The sequence below is a fragment of the Chrysochloris asiatica genome, unplaced genomic scaffold, assembly GCF_000296735.1.
Source record: "Chrysochloris asiatica unplaced genomic scaffold, ChrAsi1.0 scaffold00106, whole genome shotgun sequence".
Lineage (NCBI taxonomy): Eukaryota > Metazoa > Chordata > Mammalia > Afrosoricida > Chrysochloridae > Chrysochloris > Chrysochloris asiatica.
In genome coordinates, this window is record NW_006408624.1 from 5,704,380 (window position 1) to 5,731,931 (window position 27,552).

At 45.8% G+C, this 27,552-nt stretch overlaps 3 protein-coding genes across 4 annotated transcripts in view; 1 reads left to right on the forward strand and 2 right to left on the reverse strand.

Annotated features, from left to right (window-relative positions):
• On the reverse strand, positions 1-3,790 carry YRDC (yrdC N(6)-threonylcarbamoyltransferase domain containing). The gene is made up of 5 exons (XM_006867554.1): positions 3,390-3,790; positions 2,761-2,875; positions 2,526-2,645; positions 489-631; positions 1-73 (listed from the first exon to the last, which is right to left on the reverse strand). The coding sequence occupies exons 1-5, from the start codon at positions 3,779-3,781 to the stop codon at positions 1-3; spliced, it is 843 nt and encodes a 280-aa protein (XP_006867616.1). The 5' UTR covers positions 3,782-3,790.
• Positions 3,399-5,067, forward strand: LOC102824115 (chromosome unknown open reading frame, human C1orf122). Of its 2 annotated transcripts, none has more exons than XM_006867552.1 (3): positions 3,399-4,040; positions 4,129-4,330; positions 4,582-5,067. In XM_006867552.1, the coding sequence occupies exons 1-3, from the start codon at positions 4,006-4,008 to the stop codon at positions 4,675-4,677; spliced, it is 333 nt and encodes a 110-aa protein (XP_006867614.1). In that variant the 5' UTR covers positions 3,399-4,005; the 3' UTR covers positions 4,678-5,067. The 2 variants fall into 2 exon arrangements, with proteins under 2 accessions (XP_006867614.1, XP_006867615.1); XM_006867553.1 differs by having other exon boundaries at positions 3,405-3,907.
• A 5,266-nt stretch (positions 5,068-10,333) lies between these two features.
• MTF1 (metal-regulatory transcription factor 1) overlaps positions 10,334-27,552 on the reverse strand; it is a 54,955-nt gene continuing 37,736 nt past the window's right edge. Inside the window, exons 7-10 of the mRNA XM_006867555.1 lie at positions 16,114-16,216; positions 14,866-15,461; positions 12,412-12,472; positions 10,334-10,764 (exon numbers count right to left, since the gene is read on the reverse strand). Coding sequence (XP_006867617.1) covers positions 10,334-10,764; positions 12,412-12,472; positions 14,866-15,461; positions 16,114-16,216 — 1,191 coding nt within the window. The remainder of the gene's footprint in view (positions 10,765-12,411; positions 12,473-14,865; positions 15,462-16,113; positions 16,217-27,552) is intronic.

The window sequence follows — 27,552 nt, forward strand, 5'->3', positions numbered from 1 at the left end:
TCAGGAGCAGGGTCCATCTGAGGGAAGCAGTCCGTATTTCTGTTGAAGGATGTCCACAGTATTGTCCAGGGCACTGAGGAAGAAATGGAAGAAAGTGAGTGATGAGTAGGAAGGGTGGTGAGCAGGGGGGGCTCTAAACTCACTGGTCTGACATAGCTCTGTTCATCAAACCCTCAGGGACGCTTTCCTTATCCTGAAAAAGGTGCTTATTAAGTGCCATCGAGTCAGTTCCCACCCACAGCAACCCTGTAAAGGATTTCCAAGGAGCGGCTAGTGAGCTTGAACCACCAACCTTGAAGTGCAAACCAACCTTGCAGTCCTGCGCATTAACCAGGACTCCAAAAAAGCTGGTAGAACCCATCAAACTTAGTCCCAGTGCACCCACCACTTCTCTGAACCTGCCTGTCGCCCTCAGGGCTTGATAGGAGCGACCAGCTTCATTCAGCCAAGGTTTGTTTTCTACTCCCATGCACAGGGAAGAGACTCACCAGCCTGGACGAATGATGCCAAACTTTCCAGGTACAGACAAGTCGACTACAGTTGAACCAAGGCGATACGCAGGGCTTTGGCCATCTCCAAGTGGCCCCCCATCAATGACCAGGGATAAATGAGGCCAAAGGTCTTGGAATTCCTGAGAAGGAATAAAGGTGGAGCTTGGATATAACCCCTGGCACCTGCAATGTCATACTGCACGCAGGGTTTCTAAGACAAAGTCTATGCAGTTTGCAGACAGGAGGCGTCTTCCTCTAAGCAGAGAGATAGAAACTCATTTATTCAGGGTTCAGAACACTGCAGCAGCACCCCAGGCACTGCGTACAAGATTTGGAGGCCCTGGGGAAAGCCCCAAACACCACCTATCCAGAGCCTAAAGGAGCCCTGGGGGCGCAATGGCTGTTATCCAAAAGGTTGGCCGACTGAACCCACCCAGTGCTCTCTGGGAGAAAGACTAAGCAATCTGCTTTTGTAACGATTAAAGCTTAGAAACCCCATGGGCTAATTCTGTAAGTCACACATTGTTTCAGTTGAGGAGGTGTAAAGATGTGTGGTTCTAACCCTGAACTTTCAGCCAAATTGGTGTGACCTTGCGTGAAGTTAGCTTCAATCCATCTACAGAGGACTAGGCTAGATGATCACCAAGAGTCCTTCTGGATTGGGTGGGGAAGAAAACAAGGTATACTCTGCAAATGCCTGCCATCAACCCACAATCCTTGGGGCTATGCGAAGGATATTCCCAACCAGACCGTGGGCTGAGTTTTTTTTCACTGCACTGGAGCCCTCATTCTATCCCATAATGAAGACACTGATAGCAGTGGTAGGTAGGTCTGGGAATCTGGGATGCTGTTGTTAAGGGCCATTAAGTTGTCTCTAGTGGATGTGAATTGCCAACTTTGCGGTTAGCAGTCCAGCGCTTATCCTACAGCGCCACATTAGAACTGGGATTGTTGCTGTGTTGGTAAGTGGCGTGGAGTCAGGTCCGACTCATAGTGTTCCCGTATAGGGTTTCCCAAGAGCAGCTGGTGAGTTTGAAATGCTGACCTTGTGGTCCAGTGGTTTATCATATGGCAAGCACCATACTAGGACTTCAGGACTGGGGCAGGGGTGGTGGTGGTGGTGATAAAATAGTAGTTACTGTGGGCTGAAAAGATGAGAACCTTCCCTAACTGGACACCCCACTACCTTGGACACAACCATCAGGACCAAGGAAATTCTAATGTCTGCAGAATAAGAAGGGGCAGACTAAGAAGAGCATTCCCTTTCCAAGGCCCCTGAAACCACTCTCTGGGTGTGGGCATGGAAAGCCCCATTCTTGTGACTGTTCTACTTTTACATTTGTTAAGAAAGATAAAACTAAACTCTCGTGTTGTGTATTCTAAGCTATGCGTCCAAAACAAAATTAAGGTGTGTGTGGCAGCCATGAGAGAATGAAGACACAAATCACAAACTGAGTAAAGATCTGGGTTTGCCTTGTAGTGGCTGTATGACCTGGAATAAATGATTTAAGGTCCCAGAACCTGAAATGCTTCAAATTGTTCACAGCCTTGTTAAAACAGTTGTAGTCTAACTCTACGTTTAACAACAACCATACCCACAAAAGAGATGGAAAACCATTACTCATCATTATTTTTCCTATCAGTAAAAAGACATATTTAAAATAACACAAAAGTTGCCAGGGAGTCGTGGCTTCCTGATGTGTATGAGAGAAGAGCTGTGCTCCATGGGCTTTTCAATGGCTGCTTGTTCTAAGGACATTACCAAGCTTTTCTCCCAAGGTAAAACTCGAACATCTACCCTCTAGCATCTTAACCAGCTGCCCCACCCAGGTACATTAGACAAAAAGGAAACACCAATTCTCCCCTTGGACTCTTAAAACAGTGTATTCAAGCCATTCTAAGGTTCTTTAATCTGGATACCCCTAACCTCTACCCACTGCCAACTGGGCAGACTTCCCACCATTGGACCCAAAGGGCAACTCTCCCCGCTAGGCAATTCCAATGCTTAAGAAAGTGCGTTTGGGTAGCTCTCACCTCGACATTCAGAGAACTGGCCTGGGAGCTGAGGTTGGCACTGGTGAGTGCAAGAGGTCCTCCAAACACCTGGGCCAAGTCTTGCATGAAGGCATGGTCGGGGATCCGGATGCCTACAAGCTATGAGGCAAAAGGAAAGGGGGCCATGAGAAAGGATGGAAGGGGTGGGAATGGAGCTGGCCTGAATCCCAGTGAGGCGCAGCGGCCAGAGGGCACAACAGAAAACCCAACTCACAGGCGTGAACGGGTTCAGGTCCTTGTGGAGTTCCTCCGAGCGCTCCATCACCAGGGTCACTGGTCCAGGCAAAAGATCTTGCAGGAGCCCCTCGGGGACTCTCACATGGCAGAACCTGAGCAACAAGACACGTGTAACTCCCATCAAGAATAGACTGCCGTTCGGTCCGTCTCTAGACTCCAGGCAGATGGAGAAAGGGGTCTCGAGGCCTGCAATGGGATCCGTCTGTCTCCCATCCCAGCGTCACCTCCCTGAGAAGCTGAGCAGGAGCAGAGGAGCACCCTAAGCTTGGCAACCACAAGGGCCACAGCAGCCGTACATCACTCCATGTCGTAATCTCTTCCAAACACTCCCACTCAGTTACGTCCGTATTTTGTTTCCTTTTTTTTAATTAAGAGGCTCTTCTCGTCAGCAGAAACCACCAAGAGAAAGGGGAACGCTGCGGCCCAGCACCTAGTTCAGGGCCTGGTTTTGGCGATATGCTCGATACATAGTTCCAGTTCCGGATTCCTGGCGGAGCTGGGACAAACAAGCCCCTCCCGCTCTCTGCGCCTCAGTCTCCCAAGCCTGTCACCGGAAGCCCCTCCCGCGGTGCCGCCCCCAGCGGGGCCGGGGCCGGGCGGCCTCACCTGTAGACGTCGGCCACGCGGCCCAGGCATACGGCCAGCGGCTTGGTCTCGCTGCGGCCCTTGAGACGGTACACATCTTCCAGTGCCGCCGAACAGCTCGCCGAGCAGGCCAGGCCATACAGCGTGTCGGTGGGGACGGCCACCACGGCGCCGGCGCGTAGCTCGGCCACGGCGGCCCGCAGCGCCTCCGTCCAGCCGGCGCGCTCGGGGCTCTCAGACCGCACGGCCCCACTCCCTGGGAGCCGCAGCAGCCGGGCCCCCGGCGTAACCGGAGAGGTGCTCGGCGGGCGAAAGAGGCGGCCGCTCCGGGAGGAGCCCGCCGGCCCCTCACTCAACCCCAAGCTGGCAGCCACGGCGGCCCTCAGCCCCCTGCACGGACGCGCCGGAGACATCCGCCGGGGCCTGCTTCCGGGAGGAAGTGACGCGGCCAGTGAACTTCCGGCTCGGACGGCTCGGCCCCACCTCCGCGCCGGGCACCTTAAAGGGACCGCGACCCCCAGGAGGATTGAAGGAGACCGGTGGGGACGGGGCGGGGCGCAGCTTGGCGAAGCCTTAGCGCAGCGCTGGGGAGGGGGGCGGCCGAAAGGGGGGCGGTGGTCGGGCCGCGCAGGCGGAGATGGAATGGGGCCCGGGCTCAGACTGGCCACGGGGGTGAGAGGGGGCCCGTCGGGGCGGGGGAAAGGGGCACGGACCCCGCGCAAGCACGGGCCCTGACTGTCTCTACCTCTCTCCGGGCTAGGGAGGCTGCCGGCGTGGACCGCGGGAAGGTGGGGCTGGGGCTCGGCGGGAGGCCAACCCCGCAGCCGCCCCGGGATGAGCGCGCCCAGCAGCTGCTGGACGCGGTGGAGCAGCGGCAGCGGCAACTCCTGGACACCATTGCTGCTTGTGAGGAGATGTTGCGGCAGCTGGGCCGCCGGCGCCCGGAGCCGGCTGGTGGTGGGGTCAGTGCCCTCCCAGGGCAGGGCCTGAGGGGTGGGGTCTGCCGACTGGCTGGACTTGCTAAACCCTACGCTCTCCCTGGAGGGTAGAAGAGTGTCTCTACAACCTTAACCTCCAACCTCCTTTTATCAGGGCGAGTGAGAGGCTGTGAAAAAGTTAAGTGCTATCCAAATGCCAAGTGGCCATATCCTTAAAGGGCCTAATCCAAGGCCTTTCCTCCTAACCTCACGTTCTTCCTTTCTGTTCCAACCAGAATGTCTCAGCCAAACCCGGAGCACCTTCCCAACCAGCTGTCTCCGCCAGAGGTGGCTTTCCAAAGGATGCTGCTGATGGAGCTGCCGAACCCTGACCATCCCAGAGCCAGGCATCCTGAACTTCTCTGCCTCCCCGGGGCTGGTGGCTGGACTCTGAACACGTCCCTTCAATAAAGGGGCCAGTCTTCACTGGCAGTGGCTGTTACTTGGCTCTCAGCCTTGGGTGGCAAAGAGAGCTCTGCTAGCTGCTGGGTTCACTCCCACTTCATCCTGGCTGAAGGCGGGTGCTGTGCTTTGAAAATGTAGCCAACCAATACCCTGTCTGACTACCCGACTTTGGGCAGACTAGCAGTGCTGGCCAGGGTGATCTGGTCTTCTTTGGGGGATCTAGGTGGTGTTTCGTGTCCATTTCATGTTTTGGGGGCTTCTAGCCCTACAACACACCTTCAGCAGAGCCTTGATTAAAAAGAGACCTGCAGACTTTCTTGGTGACCGACCTTTTCCTTTCTGTCCCCTCTCCAAGACTGATGGCTGGGGAGGGGGTAGTGGTTGACAACTGCCAACCATAGACAGGGCCGGGAAGGAATGTCACAGATACTACCAGATTTAAATAAGCATTTAATTAGGATTTCATTAGTATTTCATATTGCTTTTTCAATTCCAAAAAGTTAAATTTTCACTTCTTAGCAGATATTTTAAAGTACAATATTAAGTTTATACAAAATGAGCAATTAAGCAAACACCATTATTTCACATTCTTCAAAAATACAAATTCATATTTACTCTTTTTTTTGGGTTTGGAGGTTTCTTCCTTTGGAAGTACTGAACCTGTAACGTTTTCATATCGCTCAGTGGAAGTCCGTTGTTCCCATGTTTCACACTTAAATAAATTTGATAGACTATTACATAATCCAAATAAAACTATCTGGGATTTAAAAAACTCACCTAGACCATAGGCCAATGTCGAGTGTGTGTCAAAAGAGAGGGCTTTGGGGGCTCTTGCCTTTCCTGGCTAGAGGATCAGAGACTCAGCAAAGATCTCTTCCCAGCCACCTTCCCCAAACCGGGATGAGGAAGAGTTGACAGGGAAAAGGAATAACCACCCTGGACCCCTGGCCCCTACTCACAGCACAGCCTCACACACAACAAAGGATGTATATTGTTGCGTCAAACCAAACCCTCCGGAGGCCTGAGAATACAAGAGAAGGGGCAAGAGAGGCCACTGGGTTGGCACCACTATTAAGGATACTGCAAAAAACACCCCTGGATTTTGGTGAAAAAAGGGTTTATGAAAAAATTTCCCATAAGAAAAAGAGTAGAAACTGCATTGAGCTGAGAAAGTGACACTACATTATCACCCGATTTTTGGCCCAGCAAGCACACTACCAAAAAGAGCAGTGCGTTGTTTTAAACCACACTTCCAGTAAAAAAGGCTTGTACTATGTACACATTGACATAAAGATCCAGTTTGATTTGCATTTTTCAGTGCAGACTGAGAAGCCCTCTCTTGAACAGGAGAAACAGAAATGTCCAGACCAATCATCAGCTTCCCCAAAGGGGATGACAAGAAACAGGACCCTTTCCTTCTCTGCTGTCCCCCCAGGCCCCTGCAAAAATCCACAAGAGGTAACAGGCTATGCTGACCAATCAGAAATATGCATGATTCAGTTTTGCTATCTCCCCCCTCCCAACCTCAATTATTAAGAAATGGACAAGTTCCTATCTATATTATGACAGAATTATTTGCATAACATTGGCTAAAGTATATTTTTAAACTTCCCTCTATTAGCCTGAGAATGAAAGATAAAAAGGGGGAGGTTAGGAGGGAAGGGAAGAAAGGCGAAAGTTGATATATCGGATTACTAACAGCTTTGCTTTTTGGATTTGAAGACTTTCTATTTAAAGAGTCAACAGGCAGTATGGAAGCAGTATGCATATGGCTCACGTGCCCCACCTCACCCCAGCCAGCCAGCATCTCCCCAAACATATTTCTGATTGGTGATGTAGAAAAATTGTAAACTCTTCAGCAGTATTGTTGCACTTGTACAAATCAATGGTTTCAGAGAGTCTGAGAACAAGGACAATGATCATGATGATAAATACAAACGTCTCAAAGGTGCCAGAGTTCTGCCCTGTGCCTTTCTCTCAGGCATCACTTGGTTATGGTGAAGAGGGGAAAGATGGCAGGGGACCAAGAAAGATGAAAAGGGCCTCAATAGTCACCCAAGAAAACAGGACCTGCAGCAGTTCTTCAGAGACTGAGGGGGTATGGGGGGTGGGGGGGCAGGAGGAGGAAGACAGGGGAAAGGCTTGCATAGATTGAGCAGTTTCAGAGAATGCATAATAGTGTTTCCCTATAAACAGCCTCAGAGTACAAGGCTGATCAAGCGTTAAACCTGTGGCCAGACCAGGGCCACCTGGGACAACAACCCTCAAGCTACACATATTGCACCGAGGTAAGTGCTTTTCTTTTCACACCTCAATTTTACTTTTTATTCTGAGCAAAAAATAAAACTTTGTGGAAAGTATATATATATATATATAAATGTATGTATATGTATATATACACAAAAGAAATTGCAGCAATTGGGTTAAAGATAAAATAACCTAAAGTGCTTTTAAATTTTATTATTTCTTTAATACACCAACATGAGGTTCTGCAAACTTGTCCCTCTGGACACATTCAGCATTATACAAAATCTCTCAGGAAAACCCACCCCTTCATTATCCCCATCCATCCACTGCCTTGACCCTGAAAACAAAACTCTCCTATCTATCTACTAACTCTCTGGGGGTGGGGGTAGGGGTAGGGGTGGGATGTATGTATGTGAAGAGAGTCCCTTATCTTCTACCCAGAGAGGTCTTCACATCATCAAACCCTTCCTGGACTCTGTACCATGATTTCCTTTAAAAGCAGGGTGAAATTCATTAAGTGACCCCAATGCCTGCCACCAAACCAGTGACACCCCCAAGAGACTGGCTGTGAGGAAGCAAGACCCCACCAAGAAAAGACCAGGCCCCTTTTCCCTCAATGCCCCATTTGTCTGTCACCTGGGAAAGGCCACTCACTAAGGCAGCTTTGGCAGTGTCCACCAGAGTTTCCTTACCACTTCCTAAGCCTGTGAACTTCAACCCCTGGTGCTGGGGAGCACCCTTTAAAGGGGGCGGTCTCTAACCAGAGATGCTAGTGAGAGCTGGGTGAAAGAGGTTAAGGTTACCATGGAGAAATTTTTGAAGAGGCTTGATCTTATCAGTGTCTGTGGACACTGCCCAGGAAGGCTCTTTCTGGCTCCTGCTTAGCCAGGGGACCTCTCTTTGACAAGGTCCTTGGCACCAGAGGCCAGGCTTGCAGAAGGGGGGAGAGGGGATGGGGGCAAGAGCCGGAAGAGGATGGAAGGAAAGACTGCTTACCCTACGGAAAAACCTGCTCCTCACTACCAATTGAAGCACATTCCTTATTTTTCAAAAGCTGACTGGATCTAATGGTCTGCCACCCCTTCTAATCTAAAGGTAGACACTTCCATTTCTGCAACTAGTTAAAAACACTATTTCAAGAAGCTTCTTCATCACCCCTAGTCTTTTAAGAGCGAAAAGACCTCTGACCTGGGTGGGGGCCCAACATGGCACCACTCTGGCTAACCAAGAAGCAGCAATATTGAAACCATGGGCAGCTTCAAATAACCTCTTCTGGGCTCCCACTGCCCCACCTCAGCTCCCAAGGAACCAGAATCCCAGGGAACCAGAGGGCTGACTTGGGCATCCTACCCACTGTTCCCTTTCAGCAGCTGTACAGAAAACAGCGAGGGCCCTGCCTCAGGCTAAGCTCAGCAGCCAGGAGGATTAGCCTCCTGTAGTAGCCCATGATTCCTCCTGCCTTCTCAACTGCTAAGGTCACCAGGAGGGGAGTACAGAAAGTCAAAAAGAATCCAACTGTCTGGCTGGATTGCTGGACTGAGAATCTGGCGCTTGTGGTAAAGCCCATTTCTCCTCGTGGCAGTAACAACATTTAGTCCATAGCCATCTTGCCCAAGTCCATCCTTCGATATCCTGGCTAAAGGCAGGGCCTAGGGTTCCAAGGTACATGGTCTGCTCTGGATACTGCCCTGGCAGTCCCTGAGTGAGGGCTCAGAGGATCAGAGAGTGACAAGGCAGGTGTCTTTAAAGAGTGGGAAAGGAAGGCAAAGTAATGATTGCTTTCTGTCTGTCTGTGGAACCCTGTCCCTGCTCAAGCAGGGAGAGGGCTCTAGGGAGGCAGAGGCCTATTCCAGAAGGTGAGCTAGGTGAGCACAGGGGTTCTTTGTGGAAACACTCTTGACTATGTTACTGTAGCCTCTTGAGGGAGGCCTCCCATTCTAGTGTGGAGTGTATTTTATGTTTCATTTTAAGAGGCAGACAGATGGATATAAATCTATACACATATACACACACACACACACCAACAAAAAAAAACCCTGAAACATCTCCCCCTCCCCCAATAACACAACTTAATGAAATGAAACATTCCAAATGAAATAACTTATTGCAACATTTCAGGCTTTTTGGTGGAAAGGGAATTTTTTGTTTGCTTTACCCTGAGAAGAGATCATCGTTCTGTGGGGTTTTTTGTTTGTTTGTGTTTAGAAATCATATGATCAAGCTGAGTAAGTCACATCCTTGTTTGCACTGTACTAGGCTGTATGAAAAATTCAGACAGGGAGGGGAGAGGTGGTAGGAGGGAGCAAGCACAAGCCTGGATAGAACCTGGAACCAGATACCTGGCCTGCCAATTACATGCTGCCTTTTATAAACTCCGTTAGATCTGTACCTTCTCCTGATCAGCAAAATGCAGTCCTTCTGCTCTGAGGAAAGGAAAACAGACCACTGACCAGTCCTGGCCAGAGCCACATGTACACATCAGGACAGAAACAGATGTTCCCCAAGAAAATGCACTGTGCTCTGTGAGCTCTGGCAACTGAGACACCCAAAGAATCAGGGAGGCAAAGATTGTGATTGTGTTGTTAGAGCCTGCTCTGCAAACACAGCGTTGGCAGGTGTTAAGTGCCATCGAGTTGGTTCCGACTCATAGCGACCCTGTCTAGGGTTTCCAAGGAGCAGTTGATAACAGTCACCAACTTGCCCAGGGCTCCAGCAGGCCCAGATCATCTCCACGGAACCCAGGCTAGGTCGACAGCTGCCCATTGTGCTGAAACTGGCTGTGGGATGAGCCCTGAGCTCTCCATTCTGAAGTCTACAAACACCAATCACAAACCTCAATGCCATCTCACCCAACTCCTGTCTAACTCACAACTGTCTGACCTGCCTCTGCCACTCCCTCCTCTGACAGAACAAGGGCCTGGCCTTTTGAGCAAAGGCATGTGGGGAGGAAAGATCCCCAGCACACTGAACTAGAACCACAAAGACCCCAGTGCAAGCGATGGGCAAGATCAGACTGATGGAAACCACACCCTTTCAGGGAGACTTTTTATGCATACGAGTAACCTTAATTTCCATGTTCACGTGACAATAAGCAAAAGTGACAGACAGTGCAGCCAAACAGTTCATTTATAACTTAGCTTTTTTTTTGTTGTTTTGTTTATCCCAAAGATCAGTTCCTTAAGATGGATCCTCCTGGGATGTGAATAAAAAAAATACGTCTGAAAGGTGAGCATTTCAAACGGTAGACATCTTCATTCTTCAAATTTCTGAGCCCTAGATGGTAGGCATGGGTGGCGCCTATGCCTCTTTTCCTAAGGGTTAGCACATTTGGGCTCTTCACTTGGAGAAGCTGGTGGTCAGGCCCATTTCCTCCTCCCCCTGCAGTAGTGCTTCAATGGGAATCAGATTGGACGGGGTGTCCAGGCTCTGGAGGGACAGAAACTCTGATACGTCCATGGCACTTAATGTTTCCGTTTGAGGGTCTGAAGGAGTCTCTGAATGTCTGTTTTGTTCATGGGAAGAGGGTACAGTAGAGGAGGATGAGAGGGGCGCAGAAGGGGTAGAAAAAGTCTGTGGTGTTAGCTGCAGACTGGGCCCATCAGGAGGTTGGGGGCCGGGTTCTGGAAGGGGTGGGGAAGCACAACCCTTCCTCCTGCTTGAAGTCCTCTCCTTTGCAGAGTCCCGGCATGCACACTGACACTGACATGCCTCCTCTTGTTTGATGATGATCACAGGAACACTGAGGCCAATCTGTTGCACAGAGCTCCCTGCGAAAGAGGTAAGAGAGACTGCTCTTCAAGTGAGTGCACGGCAGGGGCATGAAGGACCGGGACAGAGGCTAGGGGAGGGCTGAGGGTCACAGAACAGTGGCTAAGGTGGGTTCCATGTGCTAGGCTTTCAATCAGACCATGTTACTTCTTAGGGAAAAGTATCTCTGACACTCCCCAACCCTGCCAAGACAAAGCTCCTGTTCATACATACCCTCCTCTAGTTACACCCTGTGTGCCCAGCTTCATCTCCCCCATACCAGTCACAGCAGATGCTTCCCCTTTCCAGATGCATTCCTTATCCCTCAGGGCCTGGGAGGGGCTCTTCCTTGCCCACGAACTCCCTGGACACTACTGCTCTCCTCTTCAAGACCCCACCCCCACCTCCCTTGCCCCTCTGTGGCCTCCAGCTGATGCCACCCTGTAGGCGTGTGCAGAAGGCGTGCCTGAGTGCAGCCAGCACATGAGCATCCTGGTACATGTCCACAGTGCCGCTGGGTTCCTTCCACACCAGCCTCCCCAGGCACAGGACTTGTTCAGTACTGCCTGCCCCAGAAACCCTGACATCTTACTCATCCTCCTAACCCTAGTGGCTGACGCACAGTACCAAAACAAAACACACACACACACAACACCCAAACCCAGTGCGGAATCGAGTCCCACGTTACAGAGTAGAAGTGCTCCATAGGGTTTTACTGGCTGTAATCTTTATGGAAGCAGATCCCCAGGCCTTTCCTCAGCAGCCCCACTGGGTGAGTTTGAGCGACTAACCTTTAGGTTAGTAGTCAAGTGCCAAACACTTGTGCCACCCAGGGACCTTCATCAGTTGCTGCTGAATCTAGGGTAGAACTGCGCTCCACAGGGCTTTCAAATACAGTGGCAGGCCTTGCTTCTGAGGTGTTTCTGGGTGGATTCAAACAGCTCATCTTTTTAGTCATTGAGTGCTTGACCATTTGTGCCACCCTAGGAACTCCTTGACACATACTGTTGGTGTTGTTTGTTTAGCGCCAACTCACTGCAACCCTGTATAGGGTTTCTGAGGAGCAGATGGTGGGTTTGAACCACTACCTTGCAGTTCAAACCCACCATCTGTGTCAGTAAACTTTCTTTTCCCCCAGCCAGTCTCACGGCTCCTTTGTGTGTGTCTGAGTGTTGCACACACAATCTGAAATCAGCTGTGAGGCGAACAACAGACAGGGAAACAATGAAAGTTAGGAGGACTAAAAACTCAGCTTGAGCTCTGCCACTCACTATTCATTCTATGAGCCTGAGGGGGGTCATTCAATCTTTCCAGGCCTCAGTTTCTCCACCTGCTAAAAGGATCTCTCAGCTCGAGCTGTCCCTGACCCAGGTGTTAGTTCTTCAGTGAATTGACAGCTGCCCCCTTTAGCATGAACTGTGATTCAAACTGTTTTCTGGATGCATTTAAAAGCTGTATCTGAAAGGGAACGAATCTCTGCTACTAGTTAAAACCCCTGATAGCTCTTTAAGTGGCCTGACTTCGAATGGCGGCAAGGCTCTGGAATACTCTAACCATATAAGGTGAACCATTTCACTGATGTTGCTCAAAGCTTGCTAACGTTTCAGAGCAATACTTAACTCAGGCCTCAAGAGCCCTTTTCTTTTAAAGCCAATACAGTTACATACCTGTGCTACTGGCTACTGGCACTGCAGTGGTAAAAAACACCTTCTCAACTTTAGGAGCTTGCTGTTGGGAAAAAAAAAAAAAAACACAAAATAACATTTCTGGCCACTAAAATATAGCAGATATGAAGCCTCCCTCCCTGTTAACGGTTACTGAAACTCCTCAGTGCCCAGCGTTTTTGTACTGGATGACGTTTTGTTTGTGCTCTGACATGAGGTCACTACACTGTTGGACATACAGCACTAACAATGTAGCCAGCTCTGTACCCGATGGCTTGGCTGCTTCCCCACTGCCTGTTTCAGTAAGTTCTATGTGCCCAGAGGATCTTCCAAGGTTGTTTGTCTCAAGCTGATGTCTTCTCAGAGAAAACCTAGAGCCTAGCTTCCCTCCAGACTCTCCAGTCTGGCCACCAATATATCTAGGACTGGTGAGCAAGTCTTTATTCCCCTCAGGAATGAAGCTGTATGCTGAGGCCAAGCCAAGGATTCCCCTCACAACCAAGGCCACCACTGCCCTGCCCTCACTGCACAAGGCCCTGGGCAGTGTGCTGCTGTACGTGGTACGGAGAAGTGCTAACAGGTGGGTTAGGGAGTCAGCCATACTTAGATTCAAGTCCAAGTTCTGCCACTTACTCACAAGCAAGATATGTGACTCTCTTAAGAGTCTCAGTTTCCCCACCTGTAAAACTGGGGATGAAAACTAAAGACTTTCCCATAGGACTCATGTGAGGATTTAATAATTCCTGAAGAGCACTTGGTACATAGTAAGCATTAAACAAACAACAGCTGTTCATATTATTACTAAGAAGGACTACAGAGCAGTGCTCACAAAGTCACCTTTATTACTTCACTGCACTTCCTAGTAAATTGGCTTAAGGGTTTCTTTAAGTCTTTTACTAGAGGTAGTTTATCTGTTATCCCTTTAAGAAAACAAAAAAAAACAAATGACAAATGCCTGTAAGATGGATCTGGGAAGAAAGTGAAAGCTTTGGCTAAGTATAAGAGATAGCACTCAAAAATAATGATAGAAAAAAGGAAATCACACTTAAATATAAGAAAATGAATTGTGTGCCAACGGCATTTGCTCCCCGCAGCTCCCCAGGGCAGACAAAGAAGGAACTGATAACCACATGAAGGCAGCCTGGGTCACAACACTGGGAAGACCATGTCAATGGCTGCGGCTCTCTGAAATGAAAACATGTTGCTCCCAGAGGTGGCTGGCACTCCATTTCTGGAATTCACAGCCACTCATTATTTCTCACTCAACTACCTTTCCAGTTTATTGTGTATGCTTCTGCCATACACCCACCTGCACATTCTCCTACTGTCTATTTCCCATAGCTCACAGCTGGTCTACCTCAGTGGCCACCCTCTAACAAGTCCTTAACCTCTCAAGGCCTCCTCTGGCAGCACCGTGTCGTAGTCAAGAACTGAGACCCTGCAGTTAGGCTGCCTGTACTCAAACCCTAGCCATGCATCTTATGAGCTATATGAACTTGGACTAGTCACTTAAACCTGTCTAGGTCTCAGCCCTCCAAAATTGCACTTACCTCCTAAGGCTGTTGTGAATTAAATAAGATAATGTGTAAAAAGTGATAAGTTAACATTGCTTGACACATAGTAAGGACTCAATAAATGGTGGTGGTAGTTGTGTGCCACTCAGTCGGTTCCAACTCATAGTGACCCTGTACAGGGTTTCCAAGGCTATAAATCTTTATGGACGTGGAAAGTCTCATCTTTCTCCTGCAGAGTGATTGGTAGATTTGAACTACCGACCTCGTGGTTAGCAACCCAGCTCATAATCTGCTATGCTACCAAGGCTCTTTCAATAAATAATTGCTATTGTTAATTTTTATAATTATCATTATTGGTAAGCTTTCTTTGAGGCATTTTAGTCTCTTTAGCTAGAACAAAATGTACACTGTTATAAAAAAAGAGATCCTATTTTTCACTTTTCTGTATCCCTGAGTCTCCGGTAAATCCTTGGCTCTCAAATCTATTTACTTGAATGCCAAGTCATTTGCTTAGAAAATGGTCTCCAGTAGGCTCTGCGAGCAGAGACCTTTCTCTGACCCAGCTGACTGGGTCACCTTAGTCTCACCCAGCAGTCTGACTCTGCTTTGGAGGCAGGTAGTGTTCCTGAAATACTCTTGGGCCTCTACAAGTCTGCTGACTGCTTTCGTGCACTCCCTGCTGGGTGTAGACTACAGATCGAATATTCGTTCAAATACCTACTGTTAGTAAACACAACAGCTGCTTCTCTGCCTCCCGATTCTCAGCACTGCCCGCAGCCCTCTCTGGATGTACATTACTTGACGATGGGGAAAAGGACACAGGAGAGAATTACGTGTTTCTGGGCATATCTGAGAGCCATTTGCCTTTTCAAGAAAAGTCCCTGATCATGGCATCTTTGAAAATCACTTCACCATACTGGATACATTGATACATAGTACTTACATTTTGTTCTTGGTTTTGTGGTGAACTGGTGGCACCATTTAAAATCCACTGTAAGTTCTGTTCTCCCATCATTAGGCTGGACTGCAAAATAGCCGTGTTGGGAGTCGGGGTGATGGTTATAGTGGGATTACTAGTTAGGACAGAGTTGGCACCCAGGGGCAGAGTCTGGACCATGGCTGGCAGGGGCTCAGTAGTATTCTGTGGTGGGGGTGGTGCTGCCACAGCCGTTGCTGCCACTGCCGCTGACGTAGAAGCCCCAGTCACAACAGAAAGTCCTGGTACGATAGGCTGCGGTGCCTGGGGGTGCGGAAGAAACTCTTGATGATTAGCAGCAAACTGTGTGCTGTGGGGAACAGGCACTTCTGAAGGTTGCAAAAGAGCAGGGGGGTTGCCAAATGCAGCTTGCTGGGAACCAGTTCCTAGGGAGGGAGCAGGCGGAGGAGCAGATGGCGCTGAGGCTGGTAGCAGAGGCTGGGGAGGCTCGGAGATGGCAGGCTGCAGTACAAGTGGAAGAGATAAAGATGCTGAATTCCCTGTGGATGGCGGAACATCATTGACTGACTCTGCATCACCATTAAAACTTTCAATCAAGGCAGCTGGCAAGAAAAAGAAATAGAAGTAGATAGACATGTTCCAAGTCTGATACAGCCACAAAAACAATCACTATGGGCAAGACAAAAGACATCAGAAGTCAATTAGGGCCAATTTCTTCTTTTCCTAGCAGGTTGGCATTCTGTTTTCCATTGAATGGCACCTCTGGTATCTGTAGCAGGCTTTATCATCAACCTTATGTTCTAAATGTGAGGACCCAGTCTAAGTCTAATCATAAAAAAAGGTCCTACGGCTTTTTTGGGAAAGAGACTAGACAGCCTTTCTCAGACATTCACCAGTGAACAGACTAGATGACCACAGTCAAGCAGCTCTATGAACACACAGTCATTCACACACCAAATGACTGACCCATCTGAAGCCTGGCTGATGGACTGCACAACTGACGAAGAAAGAGCTCCTAGCTCCTTCTACTTTTCACAATCAGCAAGAGTATGGAAACATAATGGTGTTTTGACAGGAGACCCTCTTTTCCAGGAGCTGAGGGGAGCAGGGAAAAAGTTGCAATTGAATGGCAAGGCCTTTTTTCCCTCATAGGTAGTCTACTCCACACAAGCTCATTGCAAGAAGAGTCCACAGTGCCTGTCATTCAATGGGTAAACACATGTGATTCCCCTCCCCAGAGGCCACACAGCAAACCTGTCTGTTGGGGATCTTCCTGAATCGCCGTATCATCTGAATTCTGGAACATTGATTCAAAGATGATTGCTGGTGAAATTGTGCTCAGGTCCTGGCCCTGTGTCTGACAGAGAGAGACACAGACGTGAGATGAGTCATCCTGAAGCAATTCTCCACCAGGTAGGAACAGAGAACAACAAAACGAAATGATATTTAGATGCGTCTCTGGTTTCTGACTTATCCTACGTCTCAGAAACAGAAGATTCTGGGTTCTCCAAGACTTCAAAGCACGGGTCAGTAGGTGATGACTTAAAGGCCAGCTGCTTGTTTGAGTAAAAAGTTTTCATAGAACAAAGGCAGGCACATCTGTCTGTGTGTAGTCTAGGGCTACATTGGAAGGGCAATGGAAGATTGAGGAATGGTATTTGAGACTTTATGGTCCAGAGTCAAAGTATTAGTCAAAGTTGTTGTTATTGTTAAGTGCTGTTGAGTTGATTCCAACTCAAAGCAATTCTGTATAGGGTTTCCAAGGAGGTGGGTTTAAATAGTCAAACTTGTAGTTAGCAATCCAGTGCTTGTCCTACAGTGCCACACAAGGACTCATTTAGAATCTAGTCCTTTACCAAAAAAGTTTGTTGTCCTCAGCTCTAAAAAGTCAAATCCTAGATACAGGAATTGTTTTTACAAAAACATGATTGTATAATATTCATGAATGTACAACTTGCTTTTCTCATATAGTACAGTGTATATATCTTTCCCAGTCACTAATACAAAAAAGCTTACAACCACAAACAATAGTAATGTTGTTGTTAAGTGCCGACAAGTCAGTTCTAACTCATAATGAGCCAATATAGGGTTTGAACTGCCAACCTTGTGGTTAGCAACCCAGTGCTTATCCTACAGCACCATACTGGTGGTGGTGGTTATGTGCCGGGGTGTCGGTTCCAACCCATAGCGACCCCGTATAGGGTTTCTGCAGGTGTAAATCTTTACAGAAGCAGAAAGCCTCATCTTTCTCCCATGGAACCTCTGGTAGTTTTGAACTGCTGACCTTGAGATTAGAAACCGGACTCATAACCTCTATGTTACCGGAACTCCTTACACCACCATACTGTTGTTTTTGTTAAGTGCCTTTAAGTCGGTTCCAACTCATAGTGACCCTGTATAAGGTTTCCATCACCATACTGCTGTTATAGCTGAGTGCCATCGAGTTGGTTCTTACCCATAGCAGCCCTGTATTGGGTTTCCAAGGAGCGACAGGTGAGCTTGAACTGCCAACCTTATGGTTCAAACCGACTTTGCAGTCCAGCGCATTAACCTACAGCACCATACCAAGACTCCAACACCATACTTGTTATTGTCGTTGTTAAGTGTCGTTGAGTCGGTTCTGACTCTAGTGACCCAGTATAGGGTTTCTGAGGAGCCGCTGGTGAGCATGAACCGACGACCTTGCAGTTCAACAGCTTTGGAGTCTGGCACATTAACCCAGAGCGCCACACCAGAACTCCATACTAGGACTCCAGATAATAGTAACATTTAGTAAAAGATCAAAGCCATTATGAAAAAAGATAAAATATAGAAAAACAAAGAACAAAAATAATGCCTCATTCCTGCCAGGCATTAAAAAGCAGGGATGGGGTGGGGTATTCTTTTATCTCCAGAATACACCCACATTTTATAGGGCCTGGTGTGGTGCTGTAGGATCAGCACTGGGCTGTGAACCACAAGGTCAGCAGTTCAAACCAAGCAGCTGCTCCTGGAAAACCCTCTACAGTGTCACTATGAGTTGGAGTCCACTCCAAGATAACAACAACCTACTGGAGGTCAGGCAAGTCATAGAAATAAGTGAAGCCATTAAGGGAGGGCCGGGAGGGAGAGCTGTAGCAAAGGAGAGCACGCGCTCCATTAACCTAAAGGGCTTCCGCTGAATGCTGCCACGTGACAGGCAGACCTCGTATTACTCCCAAAAAGGTCAGAAATTTGGATTTTTAGGTGCAATCAACTGACATGCTAACAGAAGTAAATAATGAAAAAATACTTAAAACAATGTATAATCAAACAAAACTTGTCTGTCTTCGAGTCAGATTTTGCCTGAGTGCCAACTTGTAGGAGAGGGCTTCAAAAGTTGACGGAAGATCCCAACTCGACTAAAAGAAGGTTAAAAATTTTGATAAAGGAAAAAGTGTAAATTGCTACAATTTGATGAACTTGAGCTATACTTATGGATGAAGTAGCTGAAAATACCAATTGAAAAGGAAAAAGTCTTCATCCTACCCCCTCTGAATGCAGGGGTGATAGGGACGGGTAACTTGGACATTGGATATCTAAGTGTGTGTGTGTGGGGGGGGTTGCTATAAAGGCATGAAGTGACTGGCTTACAAGTTTTCAAGAGGGAGTTTAATTACAAGTTTTCAAGAGTGTATAGGGGAAGGCAGAATCCCCACTGAATAGCTTTCACAGGTCTGGTGAAAGGAGATGGGGATAAGATGCTTATGATTCAATAGTGAGTAGTTGTTATCATGACTAAGTGCAATTGTCGCAACTATAAAAGTAGACGTTTTGTAACTTAAAGGGGAGAGTAGTTAATCTTACAATCCAGGAACAGAGAACCCTAGGACCATCAAGGGAGAAGAGCACAAGTGGAATGTGGGACCCTATCCAGAGAAGCAGCAACACCAGAGATGGAGGCAGATATGAGGACATGGAAAGAAGGAGCAGCATGACTCTAGACTCATGGAAAGAGAGGGACTGAGTGCTGGTGACCAGGAGGCAGGCTTGCAGAATGTACCCTTTGGTTATTTAAATGATTATATATTCCTGATTGTTTTGGTGTACATCCACACCTGCCCACCCACCCCCCACCAAAAAAACCCCAAGGGAATAGAAGCAAATACTGTTCAATGATGATGTACGGAGAGGCCTGTAATCAATGCAATGAAATAATGAGTGTAAACCTCAAGGACAGGCTGCTAACCTCAAGAACATCAGTTAGAAACTACCAGCCGTTCCGTGGGAGAAAGATGAGGCTTTCTACTCCCATAAAGATTTACAGCCTTGGAAACCCTGTGCAGGGTCACTATGAGTCGGAACCAACTCCATGGTACTTAACAACAACAACAATGACTGTAAAATCGATGTTCTCCCATGTAAACTATCACTCAATTCACAATAAAAAAACTTTTTTAAAAAAGTTCATGGAAAAATGGAATTTATTAAGGTCATTTTGCAATGGACTCTGCTTCTGGAGAAGTAGCCAGGAGGAGTGCTCTGTGGCTGGACAGAAGGTGAGTGAGACTGTCCACCCATGTAGAGGTCCTCAAAGAGAAAACTGCCCATGTGAGCCAAGAGATGCCAGTGTTCCACCATGATCCCATCAGTTGGAAGACTGCGGGAAGTTCTGACTACCAGGTGTCGTGGAAGCTGATTCCAGAAATCTATGCAGGACTCCAGCCAGCTTTTAGTTGGAAGGAGTTAGGAATCATATGCAAAAATGATGGTTTTCAAACTTTTCACTGTTACTCACAGGAAAAAATACATTGTACATTACATGTTGTTAAGTGTCTTCCAGTTGATTCCAACTCATAGTGACCTTGTATAGAGTTCCCAAGGAGTGCCTAGTGAGTTTGAACAGCCAACCTTGCGGTTCAAACCAACCTTATTTTACAGTGTCATACTAGGATTCCTTTACATTATACACTACATATATATATATATATATATATATATATATTCCTGGTGTGATGCTGTGGGTTAATGAGCCAGACTACAAAGCCGCTTGAACTGCAAGGTCGGTGGTTCAAGCTCACCAGTTGCTCTTTGGAAACCCTGTATAGGGTTGCTATGGGTCAGATCCAACTCAACGGCACTTCACAACAACGTGTGTATGTATGTAGAACTGAAACAAAATCTATGCAAAAAAGCTTACCCTTATTATGAGCAAAGCTCTCTGATATTTTCTGTCTTTAAAATGCTGATTATAAACCACTATTTTACAACCCAGTAAAAAGGTACAAACCACTCTTCTATCAGTTTGTTGTACTGTGGTGACTTGCGTGTTGCTGTGATTCTGGAAGCTATGCCACTGGTATTTTAGATATCACCAGGGTCACCCATGGTGTACAGGTTTCAGCTGAGCTACCAAACAAAGACAGACTAGGAAGGAGAGATGGACTACTTCCGAATATTTAGTCACCGAAAACCTTATACAATAGCAGTGGAACACTGTCAGCACCAGATGGCTGAATATTGAAACATGATGAAGAGCACCATGGTATTATCAGATATAGTGCCAGAGATGAGCCCCTCTGTTTGGAAGTTACCCACAATGCAACTGGGGAAGAGCTGCTTCCCTCAAAGTAGAGTTGACCATGATGACGTGACTGGAATAACGCCCTTGGGACCTTCATTTGCTGATGGGGCACAACTCAAAATGAAGAGAAACCACTGTAAAAATCCATTAATAATCAGAACATGGAATGTACAAAGTATGAATTAAGGAAAATTAGAAACTGTCAAAAATCAAATAGAATGTATAAACATCAATATCCTAGGCATTCCTGAGCTGAAATGGACTGGTATTGGCCATTTTGAATCTGACAATCACATGGGTTTACTGTGCCAGGAATGACAAATTTAAGAGGAATGGTATCGTATTCATCATCAAAAAGAACACATGAGGATCAGTCATGAAGTACATTGGTAGAATAATATCAATGTGCCTACAAGGAAGACCCGCTATGGGTCGGAACCGACTCGACGGCACTTAACAACAAACAACAACAACAAGGAAGACCAGTGAATACCACAATTATTCAAATTTATGCACCAACCATTAAAGCCAGTGATGATGAAATTGAAGAATTCTACCAACTTCTTCAGTCTGAAATTGACCAAGCATGTAATCAAGATGTGTTGACAATTAATGGTGACTGGAATGCAAAGTTTGAAAACAAAGAGGAAGGACCAGTACTTGGAAAATATGGACTTGGTGATAGAAATGATGCTGGAAATCCCATGATAGAATTTGGCAAAACCAATGGCTTCTTCATTGCAAATACCTGTTTTAAACTACCTAAAAGACAACTATATACATGGATTTCATCAAATGGAATACATAGAAATCAAATGGAGTACATCTGTGGAAAGACACAGTGAAAAAGCTCCATATCATCAGCCCAAACAAGGCCAAGGGCAGACTGTGGAACCGATCATCAATTGCTCATATGCAAATTCACACTGAAGCTGAAGAAAATGAAAACAGGTTCACAGGAGCCAAAATATGAGCTTGAACATGTCCCACTTGAATTTAGAGATCATCTGAAGAACAGACTTATTAGACACTAAAGACTAAAGACCAGAAGAATCATAGGATGACATCAAGAACATCAAACAGGAAGAAAGCAAAAGGTCATTGAGAAGACAAGAAACAAGGAAGACCAAAATGGATGTCAGAAGAGACTCTGAAACTTCCTCTCTAGCATAGAGATGCTAAAACAAATGGAAGAAGTAAGGAGGTATAAGAGCTGTACAGAAACTTTCAAAGGTCAGCTCTAGAAGACAAAGTCAAATATAATGAAATGTGCAGAGAGAAGAAGTTAGAAAACCAGAAGGGAAGAACATGCTCAGCATTTCTCATGCTGACAGAACTGAAGAAAAAAATCAAGCATCAACTTGTGGTACCTGAAGGATTCTATGGGCAAAATACGGAACGATGCAGAAAGCCTCAAAAGAAGATGGAAGGACTACACAGTCACTGTACCAAAAACAAATGGTCAGTGTTCAACCATTTTAAGAGACAGGATATAATCAAGAGTCAGTGATCCTGTATGAAGAAGTGCAAGGTGCACTGAAGTCACTGGCAAAGAACAAGGCATCAGGAAGTGATGGAATACAAATTGAAATCTTTCAAAAAACTGATGCAGCACTGGAGGAAGTCACTCATCTATGCCAAGAAATTTGGAATACAACTATCTGGGCAACTGACTGGAAGAAATCTGCATTTGTGCCCATTCCAAAGAGAGGTGACCCAACAGAATGCAAAAATCATTGGAAACTATCACTGATACCCCATGTGAGTAAAGGTTTACTAAGGATAATGCAAAAACAGCTGCAACCATACATTGACAGAGAACTTCCAGAGATTCAAGTTAGATTCAGAAGAGGATATGAACAAGGGATATCACTGTTGACATCAGATGGATCTTGGTTTAAAGCAGAAAATACCAGACAGATATGTTGTTGTTGTTATGTGCTATGGAGTCAGTTCCAACTCATAGCGACCCTGTACAGGGTTTCTGAGGCTATAAATCTTTATGGGAGCAGAATGCCTCATCTGTCTTCCGCGGAACAGATGTGTACCTGTGCTTTACTGACTATGTAAAGGCTTTTTTTTTTTTTCTTGAACATTTTTTTTAAATGTTTTATTGTGAATTATATGATAGTTTACATGATAGAACTTTAGTTTTACATTCATTCCACCGTATTTCGTTTCATTGCCATGGTTCCAATCCCATCCATGCATCATCAACCGACCAAAGGGTATACCCTACAAACCCGCCCCCTACACTCCCCCCCCACCAGTCTTCAGCACACAGTCCCTCTCCCTCTCTGGATCCAAAGTCCCCAGCCGCTTCATCACTCCATGTCATCGTCTCTGCCTCTATCTCAGGCATCGCTGCTTCTCTGGGTAGGGTCCCACTCTCGGCTCTTCTCTGTTGATGGTCCTAGAGACCTCCGCTCCTAGACTGGAGAATTAATCACTCCCTTCCTTGCTACAAAACGTTTACCTTTACATTTGTAACCCTCACAATCAGACCTGATAACAATTATTCACTATAATATCACAAATGACCCATCTGCATTTCATTTCATCAGTTCTGCCTAAACAAATTGGATAGTACTCACTGGAGATTCTGCCTTCCTCCATGCCCCCTAGCTCTAGGTTCCCTCTTGAAAGCTTGTAAGCCAGTCATTCTTGCCTTTGTAGTCCCCCTCACCCATTTGGGTATCCAATGCCCAAGTTGCCCATCTCTGTCTACTCTGTGTGTGGAGGGGCTGGGAATGTTTCTTGCTGTAAGGATTTGTTCCCTCTTTTGAGTCACTGCATCCATAGGTGTAGGTCAAGTTCATCAAATTGTATCAGATCACTCTTTTATTTTTTTCCTCTTTTTTCTTCTCCTGGTTGAGCTCTGACCATCCAGTCATCCGGGCCAGGTCATGTGGGTACCATCTGCAAGTGTGGGCGTTCTTGTGCACATGCCCTCTCTTCCCATCAGCCGGTAGCTCCACTCTCCACTCGAGTGCTCTGTGGCCACGCCACTGACTCTGGGCCGAAGAGTTCCCAGGTCTCCTCACACTGCTGGCCAACCAGGTCCCCATCTGGGTCCACAGAAGCCCACCGAACATTGTAGGGCTTAGCTTGCCGTTTCATTGCTGTTTTTACCCCACTTCCCCCTATCGGTGATGCGTGTGGTCACCAATCATAGCATGTATTTCCATTGACTGTTAGTCTTGGAAGGGGGTGTGCATTGAGGGGACTGTAAAGGCTTTTGAATGTGTGGATCATGACAAGCTATGGACAACATTGCGAAGAATGGATATTCCAGAACACTTAACTGAGCTCAAGAGGAACATGTCCATAGACCAAGACGCAGTTGTTTGAACAGAACAAAGGAACACTGAATAGTTTCAAATTAGGAAAGGTGTGATCCAGGGTTGTATTCTTTTACCATGATTATTCAATCTGTATAATGAACAAATAAATCTAAGAAGCTGGACTATATAAAGAAAAACGTTCACTCAGCACTGGAGGAAGAAGACTCATTAACAACCTGCAATACGCAGATGATACAACCTTGCTGCTGAAAGCGGAGAGGACTTACTTAAAATACTTATTAATGATGAAGATCAAAGACCACAGCCTTTGTATGGGTTGAACCTCAATGTAAAAAACACAAAAATCCTCACCACTGAACCAATAATCAACATACATAAAAATGGAGAAATGACTTCATTTTGCTTAGACAATCAATACTCATAGAAGCAACAGTCAAGATATCAAAGGACGTATTGTATTGGAAAAATCTGCTGCACAAGACCTCTTTAAAGTTGTTCAAGAGCAAAGATATCAGTTTGAGGACTAAAGTGCGCCTGACCCAAACCATGGTATTTTCAATAACCTCATATGGATGCGAAAGCTGGGCAGTGAATAAGGAAGACTGTAGAAGTATCGATGCATTTGAGTTATGATGTTGGAGAAGAATATTGAAATACTGAAAATACCACAGACTGCCAAAAGAACAAATAGACCTGTGTTGGATGAAGTACAGCCCGAGTGTTCCTTGGACACATGGCTGGCCAGAGTTCATCTTTCATACTTCAGACACATTGTCAGGAGAGACCAGTCAACTGGAGAAGGATATCATGCTTGGTGAAGTGGAAGGTCGGAGAAGACCCCCAGTGAGATGAATTGGCATAATTGCAACAGCAATGGACTCAGGGGTAGCAACGATTGTGAGGTTGGCCCAGAACTGGGCAGTGTTTCGCTCTATTGTGCATAGGGTCCCTATGAGTCGGCACCGACTCGATGGCACCTAGCAACAAAGAGATGCAACCCAGTTTGAGAAAATAGTGGGTCAGTAATTATCACTGGAGTCCTGGTGTGGCACTGTAGGATAAGCACTGGACTTCTAACCACAAGGTTAGTGGTTCAAACCCACCAGTCACTCCTTGGAAACCTTATCAGGGTCACTGTGAGTTGGAAACGACTTCATGGCACTCAACAATAACAATAGCAAAGTATCATCATGCTGCAAATTTTACAACTTCCTACTGGTTATCATTTTTGTAGTACCTGTTTAAAATTATTAGAAGAAATGTTGTTGTTATTGTTAAGTGTCATGGAGTCAGCTCTGAATCATAGCAACTTTATATAGGGTTTCCAAGGAGCAACTGGTGGGTTTGCATGGCCGACCTTGTGGTTAGCAGGCTAGTGCTTTTCCTACAGCACCACATAAGAACTCCATTATAAGAAATAGCATCTTTAAAAAGGAATGGGACACATCCAGCAAAAGACAAAATAAGTAATTGGGACCTCATAAAAATAAAAACTTCTCTTCATTTATAAAAATACTTCGCCCAGAACATGAAAGGTTTCTTTGGAAACATGTAACCATTAACAATCTAATAATCACAATATACACAAAACTTTGACAACTTACCAAAAAAAAAAAGATAAATAACCCAATCATAAAATGGGCAAAGGACTTGAATAGACATTTCAACAAAGAGGGCATTGAAATGTCCACCAAACACATGAAAAGATCCTCAAGGTCATTAGACTTCAGAGATATGCAAATTAAAACCACAATGAGATATCATTTCACTAAGATGGCTAAGATTTAAAAAAAAAAAAAAAAACTCACCAAAAAACAGAAAATATCAAATGTTGCTGAGGACGTAGAGAAATTGGAAGTATAATCCACTCCTATTGGGAATGCAAAATGGTAGTCATTGTGGAAAACTGTGTGGCAGTTCCTCAAAAAACAGAAAAATAGAAATACCATATGACCCAGCCATACCACTCTTGGATGTTTTTTCTGTTGCTAGGTGCTGTTGGATCAATTCCAACTCAAAATGAACCTATGCACAACAGAATGAAACACTGCCGAGTCCTACACCATCTCACAATTGTTGTTACATTTGAATCAATGATGCTGCCACTGAGTCAGTCCATCTCATTGGGGTCTTCCTCTAATTCACTGGCCCTGCACTTTACCAAGCATGATGTCTTCTCCAACGACTGGTCATTCCTGATAACATGTCTAAAGTATGAGAGATGAAATCTCGCCATCCTGGCTTCTAAGAAGCATTCTGTATTTCTTCCAACACAGACTTGTCTGTTTTTCCTGCAGTTCATGGTACTTTCAATATTTTTCTCCAACACCATAATCCAAATGCATCAATTCTTCTATGGTCTTCCTAATTCATTATGATTCATCTTTCACACACTTACGAGGCAAATGAAAATACCAAGCCTTAGATGAGGCAGACCTTAGTCCTCAAACTGATACCTTTGTCTTTAACTTGAAAAAGTCTTTGGCAGCAGAGTTACCTAATGAATAATACATTACTCTTGACTGCTCCTTCCAAGACTGTTGACAGTGGATCCAAGCAAAACGAAATCTTTGACAACTTCAAGCTTTTCTCCAGTAAATAAATGTTATTTATTGGTACAGTTGTGAGGATTTTTGTTTTCCTTACATTAAGGTGCAAATTCTTGAAGGCAGTAGTCTATGATGTTTATCAGTAAGTATTTTAAGCACTCTTCATTTTCAGGAGGCAAGGACATCTGCATATCACAGGTTGTTAATGAGTCTTCCTCCAATCCTGATACCAGACTCATTCATCTAATTCAGCCTCTTAGTTTATTTAAATGTTCAGCATACAGACTGAATTGCTGTTGTTGTTATGTGCCGTGGAGTCTCATAGCGACCCTTTACAGGGTTTCTGAGGCTGTAAATCTTTACGGGAGCAGAAAGCCTCATCTTTCTCCTGTGGAACAGCTGACCCTGAGGATAGCAGCCCGATTCATAACCACTACGCTACTAGAGCTCCTTACAGACTGAATAAATATGGTGAAAGAATACAACCTTGCACACACCTTTCCTGATTTTAAGCCATTCAGTGTACCCTTGTTCTGTTTGAATGACTGCCTCTTTCCACGTGCAAATTCTTCCTGATCACAATCAAGTGGTCTGGAATACCCATTTTTCACAATGTTATCTATAGTTTGTCATGAGCTATACAGTTTAAAGACTTTGCATAGTCAATAAAGCACAAGTAAACATCTTTCTGGTATTCTCTGCTTTCAGTCAAGATCCAATGAGATCCCACATTCCATGTCCTCTTCTGAATCTGGATTGAATTTCTGGCAGCTCTCTGTCAATGTACTGTCACAACTGTTTTTATAAAATATCTTCAGCAAAATTTTATTTACATGTGATATTATTGCCATTGTTCGATGATCTGTTGGATCACATCTCTTTGGAATGGGCACAAACATAGATCTCTTCCAATTGGTTGGCCAGGTAACTGTCTTCCAAATTTCTTGGCAAAGATCAGTGAGCACCTCCAGGGCTGTATCAGTTTGTTGAAACATTTCAACTTGCATTCCATCAATTCTTGGAGCCTTGTCTTTTTTTGTCAAAACCTTCAGTGCACCTTGGACTTTTTTCCTTCAGTACCATTGGTTCTTGATTTTATGCTACCTCTTGAAATGTTTGAACACTAACCATCTGTTTTTGGTACAGTGACTCTGTGTGTTCCTTTCATTGTCTTTTTTTTTTTAATGTTTTATTGTGAATTATATGATAGTTTACATGGGAGAACTTTAGTTTTGCATTCATTCCATCGTATAACATCTCATTGCCATGGTTCCAATCCCCTCCATGCATCATCAAC